The sequence below is a fragment of the Equus asinus genome, chromosome 8 (assembly GCF_041296235.1).
Source record: "Equus asinus isolate D_3611 breed Donkey chromosome 8, EquAss-T2T_v2, whole genome shotgun sequence".
NCBI lineage: Eukaryota > Metazoa > Chordata > Mammalia > Perissodactyla > Equidae > Equus > Equus asinus.
In genome coordinates, this window is record NC_091797.1 from 32,844,803 (window position 1) to 32,863,453 (window position 18,651).

Below are 18,651 nucleotides of genomic sequence, written 5' to 3' on the forward strand. Positions count from 1 at the left end.
CAGGCACTGTTTGTCCAGCAGGGTCTCTGACCTGCCTTCCTGCAGTTCCTGGAATCATTCTGGCCTTCCCCTCCCCCGAAGCCAACCCCCAGGCAGAGGCACGGACAGATGTGAAAATCACTGACTTTTATTAATTTCATAATTGGAAATTCCACGTGAAAGTGAAAGGAGAGTGAGCCAAGTAAAGTAGAGGGTGGGAGGGGCGCCGGCAGGAGCGCTGGGGATTTCCCAGCTTGAATGTGCTGCTTCAGGATCCTGGAGGCTGGGATTTACTCAGAGCTAGGAGTGAGAAAGGGCCATGGGGTCTGAGGGTGGAAGTTCAGAGGTAGGAGACAGGACAGATGGCAGGTCCTGGCAGGACAGCAAAACGGTTGGTGGCCATGATTAGAGGGGCAAAAAGTTCAGTACGCCCTCCAGGTGCTGCCTCAGCCAGGGCTGCAGGCGGAAGAGATTAATGTGGAAATCTCGTGGCGGTGGGACCCTGCCAGTGGGTGCCCTCTTGCGGGATTTTTTATCATCTCTGCCACAGGGGTTGTAGAGACCCCAGCTCACCAGGCCCACCTGGAAGAAAGAGAGTATGGGGTGGGAGGCTGCCACAGCTCCAGCTCCAAGCCCCAATCTCCCTGGTTCCTTCAAAGTCCTCTCTCGTCCCCCTACAAGACCAAGATCCTGTAACCCCAGTCCTGGGAGCTTCCCCGTTCTCTCCTCACCTGAAAAAACCTGAATCTCCGCTCAAGGAAAACTGCTCCCCCAGATTCTCCTGCCAGAAAGGAGAAACAAAAGACTGTCATCCTGGCTCTCACCCTGCTCCCCTGTCATCAGGGCAGTGCACCAGTGTCCTGGTGTGCATGCTGGCCATGGGACACAGAGAGCCTTCCCCTCAGGAATCAGGCTCTGGGATGGGGGGTAGGTAAGTGGGGCTCACCCTTGCAGGGATTGTCATCCTTTCCAGTCCCACTGCATAGAAACTGGTCTGTCACCACCTCTCTAACATCTGTCAAGTTGGGGAATGTGGTTTTGTCTTGGGAGACGGCGTTGATACAGCTTGTCCACTGCAGTAGGGGTGAAACAGGAGAGAAGGATGGAATGAGAAGGCCCAGGGGACACCTGGAGTCCAGCTAGGCCGGGGGTGGGGGAGGCTGACTCGGGATCAGATGGAGAAAGCAGCCAGAGCTGGAGGAGGAAGAGATATGTTCTGGAAGCTGCCACAGGGGAATCCCATCCCCCACAGCATCCCAGACCTAAGACCCTCACCTCCGTCCCTGTCTTGAGGTTTATGTTCAGTTTGCTCCCATTCAAGGCCACAAAATGAGCAGGAATGCTCTGTTGGTTCAGAAGATCATGCTCTGCAGTCAAGAAGGGGATGTGGTGCTGGCCTCTTTACTCAGCATCCAGACTCCCAACTTGGGGATGGCAGCACAGACCATGTCATCACCCACAAGCCATGGTCCTAGCTCTTCATGCACCCGAAGCCCCAGCACTCACCATGGTTTTGGCAGGTGCTGCCTGGGGGTCTCCGCAGAGCCAGATTAGCCCCCACCGTGCAGGGAAGGCAGATGGGCCTGGAAAGAAGGGCAAGGGTCATACAGGCCTGTCCTCAGTGACCCCTTTTCCAGAGCTCCTCAGAGCACCGTCCCCTGGAGGGCGCCCTCGCATCCCGGACTCTGGCACCTGGCGTGAGTGGACATCTTCACTTTCTTGGCCAGCTTCACCAGGGCGATGTCATCACCGTAGAACTCTGGGATTCCCTGATTCTTCTTGGCAAAGACATCGAACCCCGAGGAGATCACTGCTTTCTCAATCTGGAAGTCTTTGCCCCACTGGGCATTGGGATCCCCTGGGAACAATATGGCAGATTAGGCTGGGCCAGGGTTCTGAAGGGATCAGACGCTAGGGACAAAGAGTGGCTTGCAGAATCGGGAACCTGGTGTGGTCCCTGTCTTACCCACACTGACCCTCCACAGGGTATGGTTCTCGGCTTGGCGGAAGCAGTGAGCAGCTGTCAGGACCCACTGGTCAGAGATGAGGGCCCCCCGGCAGGTCTCCTGGCTCTTGGGCTGCAGGGGAACAGGTGATCTTCAGGGACTGCTACTTTCACCTCTGAGCCAAGCCCCATCCCTCCTTCCTCATACCTTAATAGTAACATGCCAGGGTGTCCTCTCCTGGGCAGAGGCATTGGCTGACATGTTCCCCACCCCACAGATGGTGTCTGTGAGCTGAGAGACATCTGTGGTTGTGAGGAACAGATGGGGAAGGAGGCAGGTGAGTAGCACTGTGAGCAGGTTCCAAACCTGGACCCCCGGCTGGCTCCTCACTGCCCACCCTGTTCCAGAGAGGGCAAAGCTCACTCACCCAGCATGTGCTCAAAGACCTGGCTCAGAGCCTCTGCGTCCTTCAGAATGAAGGCATGCCTCTCGCCGTCCTTCTTGGACCCCAGCTCATTCAATTCTCTCCAGTCCACATCCAGGTTGCCCACCCCAATGGCATAGATGTCTGGTGGGGAGGAGGAAATCACCAGAATCTCAAGGCTGACGGGCTACTCCACGAAACAGGAGACTGTAATTTGGAGCCCACTGTGTGCTACAAAGGCCTACATGAACTGGACCCCCACCCCCAACTACTATCTGATCTCATTTCCTACCACTTCTTGCCCTTCACTCTCTTCCAGCCACATAGCCTCCTTGAAGTTCCCCAAATTTGCAGGCACACTTCCACCTCAGGCCCTTTGCATGAGCTGCACCTCTGCCTGGTTCACTCCTCCCCAAGACTTCCCACATGGCTCACTTTCTTAACTTTTTAAGTCTTGACTCAAATGTCACCATCTCAGCAAGGACTTCCCTGGCCTCCTTGTCTAAAACTGCAGTGCCCCAGACATTTCCATTCCCTCCCTGCTTCGTTTTATACCTTAGCACGTGTCACTCTCTACTGTGCCACATGGTTTCCTTGTTTATCTTGTTTAATGACTATAATGGGTTGAACTGTGTCCCCCAAAAGGATATGTTCAAGTCCTAACATCCAGTACCTGTGAATGTGACCTTATTTGGAAATAGGATCTTTTCAGATGTAATAAAGTTAAGATGAGGTCATACTGGATTAGGGTGGGCCCTAATCTGATGCTTGGTGTCCTTATAAGGAGAGGGGAATTTGGACACAGACACACAGAGAGACCATGTGATGACACAGAGATACACTCAGGCAAGAAGGTGATGTGAAGACAGAGGCAGAGATTGAGTTATCCTGCTACAAGCCAAGGCAAGCCTGGGACCACCAGAGGCTGGAAGAAGCAAGGAAGGATTCTTCTCCAGAGGCTCCAGAGGGAGCAGCACCCTGCTGATACTTTGATTTGGGACTTCTGGCCTCCTAAACATGAGAGAATACATTTCTGTTGTTTTAAGCCACCCACGTTTGTAGAATTTGTTGCAGCAGCCCTACAAAACTAATACATTGCCCCTGCCAGAAGGACATCCCCACACAAGGAGGCATTTTTGTCTGTTCTGTTCACAGCCATAGCCTTAGAACGGTGCCTGGACCAGGAGAGGCTCAGTAAGTACTTTAAATGACTAAATGAATAAAAAGAACTCATGAATGTAGCATGGAGGCCAAACTTCAGATCTGGTCCTTCTCTGTAAAGTGTAAGCTCTGGGGAGGGGCCTGGAGCCATCTCTTCTCACTGGAGAACCTGGGCCCACACAACCGTCCACGCCCAGCCTCCGAGCTAGCATGGGTGCCCACAGAGTCTGGTCTTCTCCCACCCTTAGTACTCCTCATGGCCTTTTTTTTGCTCCCAGAGGGCCCTGTGTTGTGTGTAAGGAGCGAGATGCTCAGACAGACTGAGAGACAAGTCTTCCCTCAGGAAGCAATCGAGCACCGGCCCGGGCAGAAGCAGTTATGGAGGGAGCAGGACAATTATCCTGCCCCGCGTGTTTTCTTTGACTCTTTCCATTTACTTCCTGCTTCTTTTTACTAAAGCGTTTTAAGCATTTCACCCCAGCCCAGTGATGCTAAGGAGTTAGGGAGTAGAATTTGGATTTTGCCTTCCTCAGACCAGAGTTTTAAAGAGGAATCTGCTTACTCCTGAGGGGCAGGCGGGGTGGGGCTGCTTGAACGGAGGAAAGAAGATCCAGGGGGAAAGGGAAAGTTGGGGCTGAAAACCAACTGCCCCCTCTTAATCTGGAGCACTTATCTCTGAATGTCTTTTCTGGTCAAAGGTCAGCGCAATTTGTGTTTAGTCTGAACCTGAGGAATCATTCTGTTAGAGGTGCAACTGCCAAAGCCTTAGTTAGTTATCTGTACCGCTGGAAGAGGAAATGCCAGGGCCAGTCCCTACAAGGAAGCCAGGCCTTTGTCTGCCCAGAGAGGTTTGTGGAACATAAGATGGTGGATAACGACGATCACGATGATGATGATGGCGGCCGCTAACATGCACTGTGTTTCTCTGAGCATCTCGGCCTATGAGGTAGATCCTAGCACTCTTCCCCTCTTACAAAGGAAGAAGCTGCCCACAGCCACAGCCGATTGAAGATGAAACCAAGGTTGAAAGGATGGGCGTGGAGCCGGCCACGTGGCCGAGCAGTTAAGTTCGCGCACTCCGCTTTGGTGGCCAGGGTTTCACCAGTGCGGATCCTGGGCATGGACATGGCACTGCTCATCAAGCCACGCTGAGGTGGTGTCCCACAATGCCACAACTAGAAGGACCCACAACTAAAAATATACACCTATATACCAAGGGGCTTTGGGAGAAAGAGGAAAAAATAAAATCTTAAAGAAAAAAAGAAAGAAAGAAACCATGGGCAGTTTGTCTCCTGACTCTTCCATGTGACACTTGGCTGCCTTGGCGTCTCGCTAGAAATAAAGCCAAGATGCTGGAACCCCTGACTGTAGGCCTCGTGCTCCCGACAGGGACAGCACAGATCGGGGGCGAGGGCGGAGGCTCACCCAGATAGTCATTCCTCTTCTGCTTGATGTTCAAGAGCTCTTTGATATTGTCCACAGCCAGCTTGGGAGAGCCACCCATGTTGGACTTTCCTAGAACAGGGAAGGAAAATAATTGTTTGTCTGGGTGGATATATCAGACTTCTCCACAGCTCTGGAGGAGTAGGAAGGCATTCATCCTGGGAACCTCAACACTTACTGCAAGAGTTTCAAGTCATTTACTGAAATTCTCTACATTCCAGGCACTGGGCCAGGAGGTTCATATACTTTATCTCATTTAGTCCTCATGACATCTCAGGAAGTGTTGACTTCTGGAGGAGCTATGTAATTTGGCCAAAATCAAAAGATAAATGACAGAGCCCAGGTCCACTGCACAGTCCGCCCTTACATCCGTGCACCTGACATCCCTGCTCCAGAGCCACGCATCACTCTAGGTGACCTCCCAGGTAACAATAACTAACATTTATTATCACAAAGCACTTCTACACAAACTACTTAAATTGCTGTCCATAAAAATTGTGTAAGGAGGGGGGCCAGCCCCATGGCTGAGTGGTTAAGTTTGCACGCTCCGCTGTGGCAGCCCAGGGTTTCGCTGGTTGAGATCCTGGGCGCGGACACGGCAGCACTCGTCAGGCCATGCTGAGGCGGCATCTCACATGCCACAACTAGAAGGACCCACAACTAAAATATACAACTATGTACTGGGGGGATTTGTGGAGGAAAAACAGAAAAAAAAAAAAAGAAGATTGGCAACAGTTGTTAGCTCAGGTGCCAATCTTTAAAAAAAAAAATTGTGTAAAGAAAGAAAAGAAGCTATCATTAGCATCGTTATTGTGGTTGTCATTACCTTCAGCATCATCAACACTATTTCTACTTTATAAATGTCAGAGGGAGAACTAGAACACAGGTCTTCTCACCCCATATTGGTGGTCCTTCCACTACGCCGGACTCACTCACAGTGAGGATGATACCCACCATCTGTCAGAAGGATGACAGCATGTCGGATTTCCTGCCAGGCCACTGTGTTCATACCCAGGCGTTGCATTTGGTTATTCATCATGATATAGACACTATTTAGGGCCTCATAGGTGTTGGTCCCAGTTCCATTTTCATGATCTGGAATTTGCAAAGAGGAAGGACTCTCTTAGAAACTTCCCACCTAAATGCAAACTGGTGCAGCCACTATGGAAAACAGTATGGAGATTTCTCAAAAAATTAAAAATAGAACTAACATACCACCCAGCTATCCTACTACTGGATATTTATTCCGAAGAACATGAAATCAATAATACAAAGAGACTTATGCACCGTATGTTCATTGCAGCATTATTCACAATAACCAAGACATGGAAGCAACCCAAGTGCCCGTCAACTGAGGAAGATGCAATATATATATATATACAATGGAATATTACTCAGCGACAAAAAAAAAAATAGACAAAATCATCCCATTTCCAACAACACGGGTAGATCTTGAGGGTATTATGTTAAGCGAAATAAGCCAGACAGAGAAAGACAAACACCATATGATTTCTCTCATATGTGAAAGATAAACAAAGACATGGATAAAGAGAAGAGATTAGTGGTTACCATAGGGGAAGGGGTTGAGGAGTGGGTGAAAGGGGTAAAGGGGCACATATATATGGTGACAGATAAAAGCTAGACTATTGGTGGTGAGCACTATGCAGTCTGTATAGAAACTGATATATAAAAATGTACACCTGAAATTACACAATGTTATAAACCAATATGACCTCGATAAAATAAAAAAAGAAAAAGAAACTTTCCACCTACCACCTGGGAGAAGAGAATCACTCTATTCCCCCAACCATTGGAAATGCATTTATCAACAAGTTTGACAAACTCAGACCTTTGATATCCAGATAGAGATTTGGCATCACTGCCTGTTCAAACATTAAAAGCCTTTTCCCTTAAAAATTGTCATTGCGTAACCCCAATCCAAGGCCACTCTAAAGTCCCAAGATTCAAAGATGGGGTTTCCAAAGAACTTGGATTAGCCATCTGCTACCTACCCCCCAGGCAGTTTTATAATGACAGGGGCAGATAAGGGGTTGAGCCATGAAAACCAGATCACGTGGTTCTGGCATTAGAAAGGAGCCAAAGACCTGTGAGAGGCATTTGGGCATGGAGCACATTAGAGTAAGCTGGGAGTTGGTGGGAGCTGGGACTCCCTCAACATGAACCTGGACTTGGAAGCCACCCTCGCCTGAGGAACAAGCACCCCAGAGCCCTGAGACTTGAATACCACCAAGAGGCCTCTGTCTCTCCCCGACTTGTCCAGAATCTGTCTGCAGGCACCAAGAGCTCATCCCTTCCCTCTCCCATTACGTTCATTTGATGACTCCCATACCTTTGTAGTGGATGTTGTCCAGACTGTTGATCACTTCCATCACATCCCGGGAGTTGTGGTGCAGAACAGACATGACGATTCGGGGCCTTGATGCAAAGGTGATAATGGCGACGCTAACATTGATCTCAAAGCTGAAGATCTGTAAAGGGCAAGTGAGAGGCAGTCTAAGGGGCCCTGAAACCAAAGGGGAGATGGTAAGAGAGCAAGCAAAGGGCCCTGGAGGAGGCAGAGAGCCTGGCTGAGACTGACAGAGGCAAGGTCCAGGGTAGACTCTTATTAGGAAACTGCTGCTTGGAAGAAGCCAGGAAACTGACATTCTCTTGGCTAGGTTTGCTCCTCATTTAATCCTCACATCGATTCTATTTTATAGATGAGGAAATTGAGGCTTGTTACCTTGCCCCAGATAACACCACTGGTAAGAGGTGGAGGTAGAATTTGAACTTGTCAGCACAACTTCTGGAACTGTTGCCCTCTGCAACCTCACAGCTTAGTGAGTTGCTTAACTTCAAGTCCTAAGAGGGGCCTGAAGGAGCCCAAAAGCTTTCTTCTTTAGAATGTAGTTGGGAGGAAAAACATATATCTACATGAACTATTGTGAAAATCATAATTACCAAGGAAAGCATCGACAAAGAATCTAAACGCGTGACTTCCAAACTCTTCTGTTCATGCATCCCTTCAGTAAAAACATTTTTAGTACATACCCCAATATAGGTATACACATTTATAAAGCATACTCATATTTATAACGTGTATCACTATTCAAATATATTATACACATTTTTAAAAATACACAAAATACTGAAAATTTGAAAAGAAACTATTAAATATGGTTATTAATTTAATTTAAATTTAAATTATGCAACAAGAATACCAGTGTCTTTCTGCCTTACTCCAGTGGATTATTTTGTGTACCCCTCTGTGGAGACCACTGTTCTAGAAGATGAATTCCTGGAAAGCAGGATTTCAGTTATGTTCATCTTTGGTGCCCCCCCAGCACCCAGCACCCAGTACAATGCCTGACATAGAGCAGGTGCCCCAACAGTGTTTGTGGAATGAAAAATATGATCCTATAAATTGAATCCATGACTCCTGCATGGCATGCATACAATCTGGGGTGACTTCTTGGACGAGGTGGGCTTTAAGTGAGATTCTGAGGAAGAGAAGGAAACAGAGAGAGACAGTGGGTGCAGCAAGGCCTCCTCTGACGTAGGCTCCTATTCCCTGACCCTGTCCACCATGAGGATGGCGCTGTTCTTGAAGATGCCAAAATCTTTTTCCGACACACTCTGAGAGGCATCCAGGAGCAGGTAGAGGTTCAGGTGACCCGAGCGCTGGATTTGGATCTTGCGGCCCACATTTTCTGGGAGAAATGTGGAAGGAGAAGATTCAGATCTCCACCTTCGACCTGCTCTCTTGCCAGAGGGGTCAGGCCTCCCTGCCTCCCTTCTGGTCAGCTCAGCCCCACTGAGCCCACCTGAGGCTCCCTGCTCCGGCCCGGGCCCAGCACCCTGCTGCCCTCTCCTCAAGCACTCACCCTTCTTCTTCTGGGTGGGATTGGTAGCTCCAAGCAGGTGGGACAAGGAAGTACCCAGGGCGGGGGCCACGTCCTCAGGAAAGTCGTAAGAGTAGGGCTCTGGGGGAAGAGCCACTGGGGTCAGCCAGGGCCAAGGGTGGGGTGCCCAGGAGTCTCAGGAGGGTCAGGGTGGCTACTCACGGCGGCAGATGGGCTCTGTCCCACTCCAGACCCCATCATCCTGGCACTCCCGTTCCGAAGACCCGGTCAGCACCAGATTCGATGAGCAGCGGTACCTGACCTTGTCCCCAAGGTCGAAGCGGGACCCTGTCCGCACCACACCTACTGAAATGCCCGGGTTGGGGCAGTAACCAGCTGCGAGTGAACGAAGGAAGATGGAGGTGAGCAAGGACTCACCTGCTCAGGCGCTGCTCACCCGCCCTCTCCCTCCAGGATCCTCCTCCTCTCCCGACCCTCAGAGCCTCTGTGAGCCTCTTGGCCTCCCCTTTGGGAGACACTACAACTGTGCTTCTCAGAGGTGTGGATGGAAGACCTGAAGTAGGGCAAAATGTTTAGAATCCAGTGGCCTCAGTTGCCAACTAATGCATCCCAATCCCAGCTTTGGGATTCAGCCTGCACACATCCCAGAGCCCCAGGAAGACACTGGCTGGGGAGGCCCACACCGCCACAGAGAATATTTGCACTTCACGAACCACAATGAGTCATCACTACACGTGGACGAGAATGGCTAAAACTAAAAAAATGGGTAATTCCAAGCGTCAGAGAGGATGCAGGGCAACCGGAACTCCATTGCATTGCTGGTCTGTGAACAGCAAACAGTGAAACTGTTTGCCAGCATCTGCTAAAACCAAACATCCACCAACCTGTGACCCAATAATTCCACTCTTAGACACTATGCTCAAGAGAAACATGTGCGTACATGCACCAAAAAGTCACATACAAGAACGTTCATGGAGCTTTACTCAGAATAGCCAAAAACTGGAAATCATCCGAATGCCCATTAACAGGGAAATGCACAAATAAATTGTAATATATTCACATAATGGAACTACACAGCAGCAAAAATAACCAAACTGCTGATACGCAGGACAACATGGATAGATCTCACAGGCAGAATGTTGCATAAAGGGAGCCAGATGCAAAAGAGCACATTCTGTGTGATTCCATTTGTATGAAGTGTGAGAACAGGCTAAGCTAATCTAAGGAGACGGAAGTCAGAAGCATGGTTCCCTTGTGGGAGGAAACAGGAGGGAGCCTCCTGTGATGTTGGACATGTTCTCTGTCTTGGCTGGTGATTGCACAGGTGGATACATGTGTAAAAATTCACCGAGCTGAATACTTAAGATTTGTCCCCTTTACTGTAGGTAGATTATATCTCAACTTTCAAATAAATTATATTTATGCTTGAATAAATGGCTATCCGGCAAAGAGTGAAAGGCATGAGTTGGGAGTGGATGGCTGGCCTCCGGGTGAGGGTATGGTCCTGCCATCTTGTGGACTCTGTGTCTTCTGTATTATATGCTCAGAACTGTGATCCAGGAAGCTCCCAAAAACCCACAGGCAAGTGTGGCTCCAGGGAATCCCTGGGAGCCCTGCTTCTATCAAGCAGAGCCCATCACCATTCTCAGGGGCAGTAATCACCATGACACAAGTGTATGTAGGAGCTGGCCCATTAGCACAGCAATTAAGTTCACACGTTTCACTTCCGAGGCCTGGGATTCGCTGGCTCGGATCCTGGGTGCAGACCCACACACAGCTTGTCAAGCCATGCTGTGGCAGGTGTCCCACATGTAAAGTGGAGTAAGATGGGAGTGGATGTTAGCTCAGGGCCAGTCTTCCTCAGCAAAAAGAGGAGGATTGGCAGCAGATGTTAGTTCAGGGCTAATCTTCCTCAAAAAAAAAAAAAGAAAATGGGGCCAGCCCAGTGGCGTAGTGGTTAAGTTTGCTCTCTGCTTTGGCGGCCCGGGGTACGAGGGTTTGGATCCTGGGCACTGACCTACACACTGCTCATCAAGCCATGCTGTGGAGGTGTCCCATATATAAAACAGAGGAAGATTAGCACAGATGTTAGCTCAGGGCCAATCTTCCTCACCAAAATAAATAAATAAATAATAAACATTTGGAAAAAAAGTTAAAAAAGAAGTGGAGCTTATCAGATTCCAGAGGCTGTTCTAGATGCTTAGTAATATCAGCTCACTTAATCCACACAGCAACACCATGCAGCTGGCGCTCATTATCCTCATGTTATAGATGTGAAAATTGAGGCATCTCGAGGTTAAATAACCCGCCCAAAAGCTGTCAAAGTCTGAGCCGGCTGGGAACCCAAACTGGTTCCAGAGGCAAGGCACCTCAGCACAAAGCTCAATTCCCCCTCAGCGTAAAGTCCCTGCAATGGCCCATGGGACCCAAATACCAATCCTGCTTTAAGGCACTTGGGAAAGCTGGACAGAGCACATGGAGCCTTTATGTTGGATCCGAAGCTTAGCACCAACTGTCTCGGGCCGGGCTCCCCGCAGCCCAGTGATGTGTGACCTATAGGCCTCAATTTACCAAAATCCAAGAATATTATCTTGGCACCAGAAACCTCAGGCTCCTGTTCCCACAGAGGCTCCCCGGGCGCATATCTGGCTCCAAGGTTCCTGGAAAACCCCAGGCCCCATGCAGCCCTCGGTCAGGGCACTCACCGCCGTTGTCACAAACGGCTGTCTCCCCATCCCACATGCCATTGGGGCGACACTGCCGCACAGGTGAGCCCCGCAGCGTGAAACCATCCTCACACTCGAAGCTCAGGTTGCCGCCCACAGGATATGACCCCAGCCGTGGGGTGTACATGCCATTCTCAAAGGTAACAGGGGCTGGACAGCGAACGGCTGGAGGAAGAGAAGGGGATGAGAATTTGGGATGGATGGATAACATCTGGGCTGGGCATCAAGTGGGTGATGTCCAGCTTGGATGCATTAGAACAGCCAACCGGTTGTCAAACATATGAGGTTGATGCACGTGGAATTGCTGCTTTTGGCAATTGGTTGGATAGCAGCAATTTCACATGGTTCAACCTAATTGATTGATAAATAGCCACTTCTCTCAGCACCCGGAGGGCCATGGCCACCCCAGCCCCTCCCCTGGGGTCCTCAGATATCCCATGAGTAGGTAAGGAAAGGGGTAACCCCTGGCACAACAGGAGACTCCAGGAGCATTCAGAGTCCTTTCTGAATGGTCAGTATGCTGCAGTCAACTGTTAAGCATTTTAAAAATCATCTCTGGCTTTAGTACCTACAACGTCCATCAAAGCCTGCCTCCAATGCCTTGCTATGGGCAATTGACGTTTGCCCACTATTTTGCAAAGCCCCACGGAAAAGCAGCTTTACCATCCCTCCCACACTATCCAGTCAGGGTAAGCCCAACCCCGAGCAACTCCTAAATAGAAGTTGTGGGGTGGCCCCTGGCGAGGCACCCTGAGCAAGGCCTGCAGGGAGCCTCACGTTTGCAGACCGCCTTTGTCTGCCGGGTGGATCTTGGGGTCTGCCACTGTCCGTTGCTCTTGCACAGCCGTGTTGCTGCTGGGTATGCATAACGGCCCAGGGGGCAGGAGTAGGTGAGGACACTCCCAGGGGCCCAGCCGTTGCTGAGGGTGAAAGAGCCACCAGAGATATTCACATTCTGAGGACAGGAGGGGGTGGCGGCAGCCAAGCCTGTGGGCACAGGGACATGACAGAGAAATGGAGAAAAGACGGAAGGCACAGATGAGAAAAGGAAAGCAAAAAAGACTGTGTGGGAACTCAAGCTGGGTAGCACCAGCCTCGCCCACAGGACCCTAACATCCCCCCTACCCTGCTCCTACCTGGGTACAGGGCCAGCAGGGAAAGAAAAGCCATCAGTGGGTCCATGGTGTCCACCATAGGGGCAGGGAGAGGCAGAGAGCCGGGCAGAGGGAAAAGGTCATCTGATTTCCCGAAAACCAGAGCTGGCTCAGCAGCTGCTTCATTTGCTGCCAGAGAAAGAAAACCAGGGAGTGGCAAAAAGGGTGTTCTCTTGTTAGGAAAAAAACGAATCAGGGATTAAGGACTGAGCTGAGGGGTGAAATCTTTGCCCTGTCTCCCCAATCCCAGTATATCAACAGAGTCAATTGATCTCCACCACAGGCTCTGCATACTGCTCCCAAACGCCACCCCCAACACACAGGTGCACACAAATGCGCACACATGCTCTTGCACAAATAGTCTAAACCACACAAACCCACAAACCATCCAAGATATTGCAAAACATTTTATTTAAGTAAAGTTTCAGTTTTCTTTTGGGTTTTGCCAAGTGGATTTTAGTTCCTGAGACGCTGGGACAGTATTGTCTTCTTGAACATAAACCTCTAAGGAATTGAGACTAATTTTCTTAGAAATTCTTGATACAGAGGAGGATTCACAAACTTTTTCCCTGTAACTCTTACCCAGAGAGAATCTAGGGACAAAATGAAATCAATATTTAGTTTAGGAGACCGAAAAAAATGTTTAGAACATTTTTACGGAAAGTCCAGTAGATAAAATTCCCAACTTATAAAATAAATAAATTTGGGATTGGTGACTCAAAGAGTTTGGGATGTGCCTTTAAATTACAACCTGCGGGGCTGGCCCGGTGGTGCAGCGGTTAAGTGTGCACGTTCTGCTTCGGTGGCCCGGGGTTCGCCGGTTCGGATCCCGGGTGCAGACATGGCACTGCTTGGCAAGCCATGCTGTGGTAGGCGTCCCACATATAAAGTAGAGGAAGATGGGCATGGATGTTAGCTCAGGGCCAGTCTTCCTCAGAAAAAGAGGAGGTTTGGCAGCAGTGTTAGCTCAGGGTTAATCTTCCTCAAAAAAAAAAAAAAACAGAAATTACAACCTGCATTTGTACAAAATGCAAGAAACAAAGAAACTCTAAGCTTGGGTGTTAGCCTCCCCATCCCACAGAAGTCTCTTTAATACTTTGTCAAACAATGTGGAATATAAATAAATAAGATCAATCAAAAATTAAGATGAAACCAGGGTCAGCCTCATGGCCTAGTGGTTCAGTTCAGCGTGCTCCACTTTGGTGGTGCAGGTTCACTTTCCAGACATACACCACTCATTGGCAGCCATGCTGTGGCAGCGACCCACATACAAAACAGAGGAAGACTGGCACAGATGTTAGCTCAGGGCTAATCTTCCTAGCAAAAAAAAAAAAAAAGAGAGAGAATGAATCATCTCTGAAGTGATCATTTAAGTTTGTTAAAAACTCTTTTGATTTACAGATAACTTCTCTGAAACTCAAATGCAAAATGTGGGACTCACATGGGGCAGGGCTGACTAAATGCAGGAAGACCACGATACCCTTCGTATTGGGGTCCCAAAGCTGCTGCTGTGGCAGAGCTGCTGGTCCCTCCCCTGCACCCATTATCTATAATAAGATACTGCTCCCTCTGCAGTAAGAGATGTTTAGCAGGACACACAGTCACCCAGCTAAAGACTACATTTCCCAGCTTCCCTTGCAGCTAGTGGTCAGATGACAGGGTTCTGACCAATAAGAGTAGAACTGATGTGTGCAACTTCTAAGTTATGCCCCTCAAATAAAAGGGTAGTATGCCTTCCCCTTCCTGTGGGCTGGAATATAAATCTGATGGTGATTTGAGAGCAATAGCTTGGGGATGACAGGGCAAGCAGATGGAGAAGCCTGGGTTCCTGACACTGTGTTCATGTCATACCATCCCTGCCCACCTACTCAGATTTTACAAAAGAGAATTAAACTACCTTCAGTGTGGTGGGTATTAGGGATGTTCACAAATATGCTGGCTTTGTCTCCTTTCGGTCACATAGTAGGATTGAACTTCCCCATCCGCTTGCTTTGGCCAATGAAACGTGAGTATAAGTGATGTGTATCACTTTTGGCTGGAAGCTTTATGAGCCAATGCAGTCTTCACCATGCTTTCTTTCCCTCTGTTTGGCAATGTTTGAGATGGTGGCTGCTCCATCAACCTGGATCCCTGGGAGACAGCAAAAGCAGAAACGCTGCTGAGCCTCAGATATGCAAAATGAGCCAAAAATAAACCTTTGTTATTTTAATCCACTGTATTACCACTGTTGCAGGAAAAAAAATACCACCCAAAATTTAGAGACTTAAAAAGATGATTTATTCTTACTCATGATTCTAGGGGTTAGCCAGGTGGTTCTTCTGCTGTCTTGCCTGGACTCACTCACGTATCTGCAGTCAGCTGTGGACTGAGTTTGGTGGGAACAGCAGGACCCGTAGTCTATCATCCCTAGTGCCCATGGCATGGTAGTCTCAGGACAGCACTCCAAGAGATCCAAAGCATAAGCTGCAAGGTCTCTTGAGGCCTAAGCCAGTAGTCACATAACATCACTTCCACCATGTTCTGTTGGTCACAGCAAATCACAAGGTCAGCCCAGAGTGGGGGAAACTTTATCGCCTCTTGATGGGAGGAGTGGCAAAGTCACATTGCAAAGATGCATGAGTGCACACCAGAATAGGGGAGATTTATGGCCATATTCGGCAAACTACTATGGCAACTGAGACTTGGGGGTTGTTACCAGAGTACAGTGAATCCTCACCTGACTGAATACTTAAGCCACTGAATTCTGAGAAGCAGAATGTGCTGACTTAACCTCTGCGCCACCGGGCTGGCCCCTCTTTCTTGTTTTTTCATGTAGGTATTTATAGCTGTAAATTTCCCCCTTAGTACTGCTTTCGCTGTATCCCATAAGTTTTGGTATTCGTATCTTTGTTTTCATTTGTTCTAAGTATTTTCTAATTTCCTTTGTGATGTCTTCTTTGATCAATTGATTGTTTAAGAGAATTTTATTTAATTTCCATAAATTTTTGAGTTTTCAAGTTTTACTTCTGTTGTTGATTTTTTTTGAAGAAGAAGAAGACTAGCCCTGAGCTAACATCTGCCAATCCTCCTCTTTTTGCTGAGGAAGACTGGCCCTGAGCTAACATCCGTGCCCATCTTCCTCTATTTTTTATATGTGGGATGCCTACCACAGCATGGCTTGCCAGGCGGTGCCATTTCCTCACCCGGGATTCAAACTGGTGAACCCCGGGCTGCTGAAGCAGAACATGCACACTTAACTTCTGGGCCACTGGGCCAGCCCCTGTTGTTGATTTCTAATTTTATCCAATTGTGGTTGGGGAAGATACTTTGTATGATATCTATCTTTTTAAATCTACTGAGACAATTTGTGGTCTAACACATGGTCTGTTCTGGAAAATGTCCCATGTGCACTTGGGAAGAATGTGTATGCTATTGTTGTTGGGTGGAGTGTTCTCTATATGTCTGTTAGATCTAGTTGGTTTATTGTGCTAAGTCTTTTATTTCCTTATTTATCTTTTGTCTGATTGTTCTATCCATTATTAAGAATAGGGCACTATTATTAGTGTAGAGCTGTCTATTTCTCCCTTCAATCCCTCAGTTTTTGCCGCATATATTTTGCTGACCTGTTATTAGGTGCATAAATGTTTATAATTGTCATCTATTCTTGATGTATTGAATCTTGTATTAATATATAATGTCCTTCTTTGTCTCTTGCAACCTTTTTGACTTAAAGTCTATTTTGTCTGATATTCATATAGCCACCCCTGCTCTCTTTTGGCTACCATGTGCATGGAATATCTTTTTCCATTCTTTCACTTTCAACCTGTTTGTGTCTTTGGGTCTAAAGTGGGTCTCTTGTAGATAGCATATAGTTGAATCATGTGTTTTTATCCATTTTACCAATCTCCATCTTTTGAGTGGAGAATTTAATCCATTTACCTTTAAAGTACTTGCTAATAAGGAGGGATTTACTTCCATTGTGCTATTTGTTTCTATATGCCTTATAGCTTTCTCATACCTCATTTCCTGCATTACTGTCTTCTTTTGTGTTTAGTTGATTTTTTGTAGTGAAACGTTTACATTTCTTTCTCATTTCCTTTTGTGTATATTCTATAACCATTTTCTTTGTGGTTACCATAGGGATTACACTGAACATCCTAAAGTCATACCACTCTAGTTTGATTTTATACCAGCTTAACTTCAATAACATACAAAAACTCCGCTTCCTTACAACTTTGTCCCCACTCCTTTCAGTTGTTGATGTCAGAACATTATGAATGTATTTAATACCACTGAACTGTACAATTGAAAATGGTTAAGATGGTAAATTTTATTGTGTTTTTACCACAATAAAAAATCTTTTAGGGGCCGGTCCAGTGGCCCAGCAGTTAAGTTCGCGTGTTCCGCTTCGGCGGTCTGGGGTTCGCCAGTTCAGATCCTGGGTGTGCACTCACACACCACTTGTCAAGCCATGCTGTGGCAGGCATCCCACATATGAAGTAGAGGAAGAAGGGCACGGATGCTAGCTCAGGGCCAGTCTTCCTCAGCAAAAAAAGAGGAGGATTGGCAGCAGATGTTGGCTCAGGGATAATCTTCCTCAAAAACAAAAATCCCAGAAGGAGTGGATGGGTGTGCAGAGATGAACCAGGATTGTCCATATATTGATGACTGCTGAAGCTGGGTGATAGGTACATGGAGATTCATTATACCATTCTCTCTATTTTTGCATATCTTTGAAGTTTTACAAAATAAAACTTGAATAGTCTGCAGAGAGACTACGTCAGGGTCTCTTGTTCATAGTCCAGCAGGGTGGTTCTTTTGGTGTATTGGAACATTTAGGCAGATATTCAAGCTGCTGTTTCCTCTAAGAGGCTTTCACAGGACTTCCACTGGGGACGCAAGATTGAGGATACAAAGGAGAGACCTCCTGACAGTCTTCCTGCCTGATTCTGGAGCTTTCTCCTTGGCTCCTTATGCTTCCCTCCATCTATGTGAATGGGTAGCATTCGTACCCAACAAGAGGTGCCGAGAATAATAAAGGGGAATTAATGAAGAGCAAATCTCCTAACCCTGCACCCCGCTTCCCAGTCCCCAGTTCTGCCCAGAGGCTGCTCCCCTATCCAGTTTCTTGTATATCTTTCCAGAGAAATTGTGCACACATAAAGAACATATGTGTCTACATCCTCTTTTTTCCTTTTTTGCATAAAAGGTGGCATCTCATACACAGTTTTGAATGTCTGCTTAGTTAAAAATATATTTTACAATACATATAATGTCTTGAGACATTCCACTTTGTACCCACAGATGAGCCTTATGCTTTCAGAAGCTGCATAGTATTCCACTGTCCAAGCCACAACGCGCTGTGCACGAGTCTTCTGTTAATGGACATGGGTTATTTCTAAACTTTTGCTCTTGGTCACAGTGAATGCTGCAGTGACTATCTTTGTACATCACCCTTCCATACCTGTAGGGGCGTAGATCCTCTCATTTTGATAGTCCTAATTTAATTCTCAGGGGTAACCTTAAGGGGAGTGTATTTTGCTGTTGGCTCCATGAGTGACAGGTGACAAAATCAGGTGAATAAGGTTATAAAACAACAAGCAAATTTGCCAAGCTGAACCAGAGATTTCAGGCTGTCTTCAGTCAAAGCCTGAATTCCTTCCACTACACTGGGCTAGGGCCAGAGAGGTGAGCCGAAGGAGCTTTGCTGGCGTATGTCTTTTTGTTTGAGTCTGGCAGGAAAGCAAGGCATGAATATATGTCCCTTCTACCCTGAAAGTTCTCTACCTGCCCCTTGGCAGCTTTGGGGGGGGGGGGCGGGGGGGCGGGAGGCTGCCCCTCCTTAAACCCCAGGGCTGTGCTTTTGGTGGGAGGGAGTTGGCATCTAGCAAAGGGAAGGAGATAGAGCCCCCCCCACCCCACCCCCACCTCCCAGGAGTCAGAGGAAATCATTAGAGAGGCATTTTGAATGAAAGG

At 47.8% G+C, this 18,651-nt stretch overlaps 1 protein-coding gene and 1 long non-coding RNA gene across 2 annotated transcripts in view; both read right to left on the bottom strand.

The window, feature by feature from the left end:
• Positions 1 to 107: 107 nt before the first annotated feature.
• Positions 108 to 12,853, bottom strand: C2 (complement C2). Its single transcript, XM_014840960.3, has 18 exons — positions 12,679 to 12,853; positions 12,320 to 12,529; positions 11,522 to 11,707; positions 9,018 to 9,191; positions 8,838 to 8,936; positions 8,530 to 8,663; positions 7,304 to 7,442; positions 5,908 to 6,048; positions 4,936 to 5,025; positions 2,353 to 2,493; positions 2,133 to 2,227; positions 1,946 to 2,057; positions 1,672 to 1,837; positions 1,486 to 1,562; positions 1,255 to 1,346; positions 926 to 1,052; positions 711 to 760; positions 108 to 561 (listed from the first exon to the last, which is right to left on the bottom strand). The coding sequence occupies exons 1-18, from the start codon at positions 12,734 to 12,736 to the stop codon at positions 385 to 387; spliced, it is 2,268 nt and encodes a 755-aa protein (XP_014696446.1). The 5' UTR covers positions 12,737 to 12,853; the 3' UTR covers positions 108 to 384.
• A 594-nt stretch (positions 12,854 to 13,447) lies between these two features.
• Positions 13,448 to 18,651, bottom strand: part of LOC139045859 (uncharacterized) — a 29,487-nt gene continuing 24,283 nt past the window's right edge. Inside the window, exons 3-4 of the long non-coding RNA XR_011505035.1 lie at positions 14,594 to 14,826; positions 13,448 to 14,013 (exon numbers count right to left, since the gene is read on the bottom strand). This is a non-coding gene — a long non-coding RNA (uncharacterized lncRNA). The remainder of the gene's footprint in view (positions 14,014 to 14,593; positions 14,827 to 18,651) is intronic.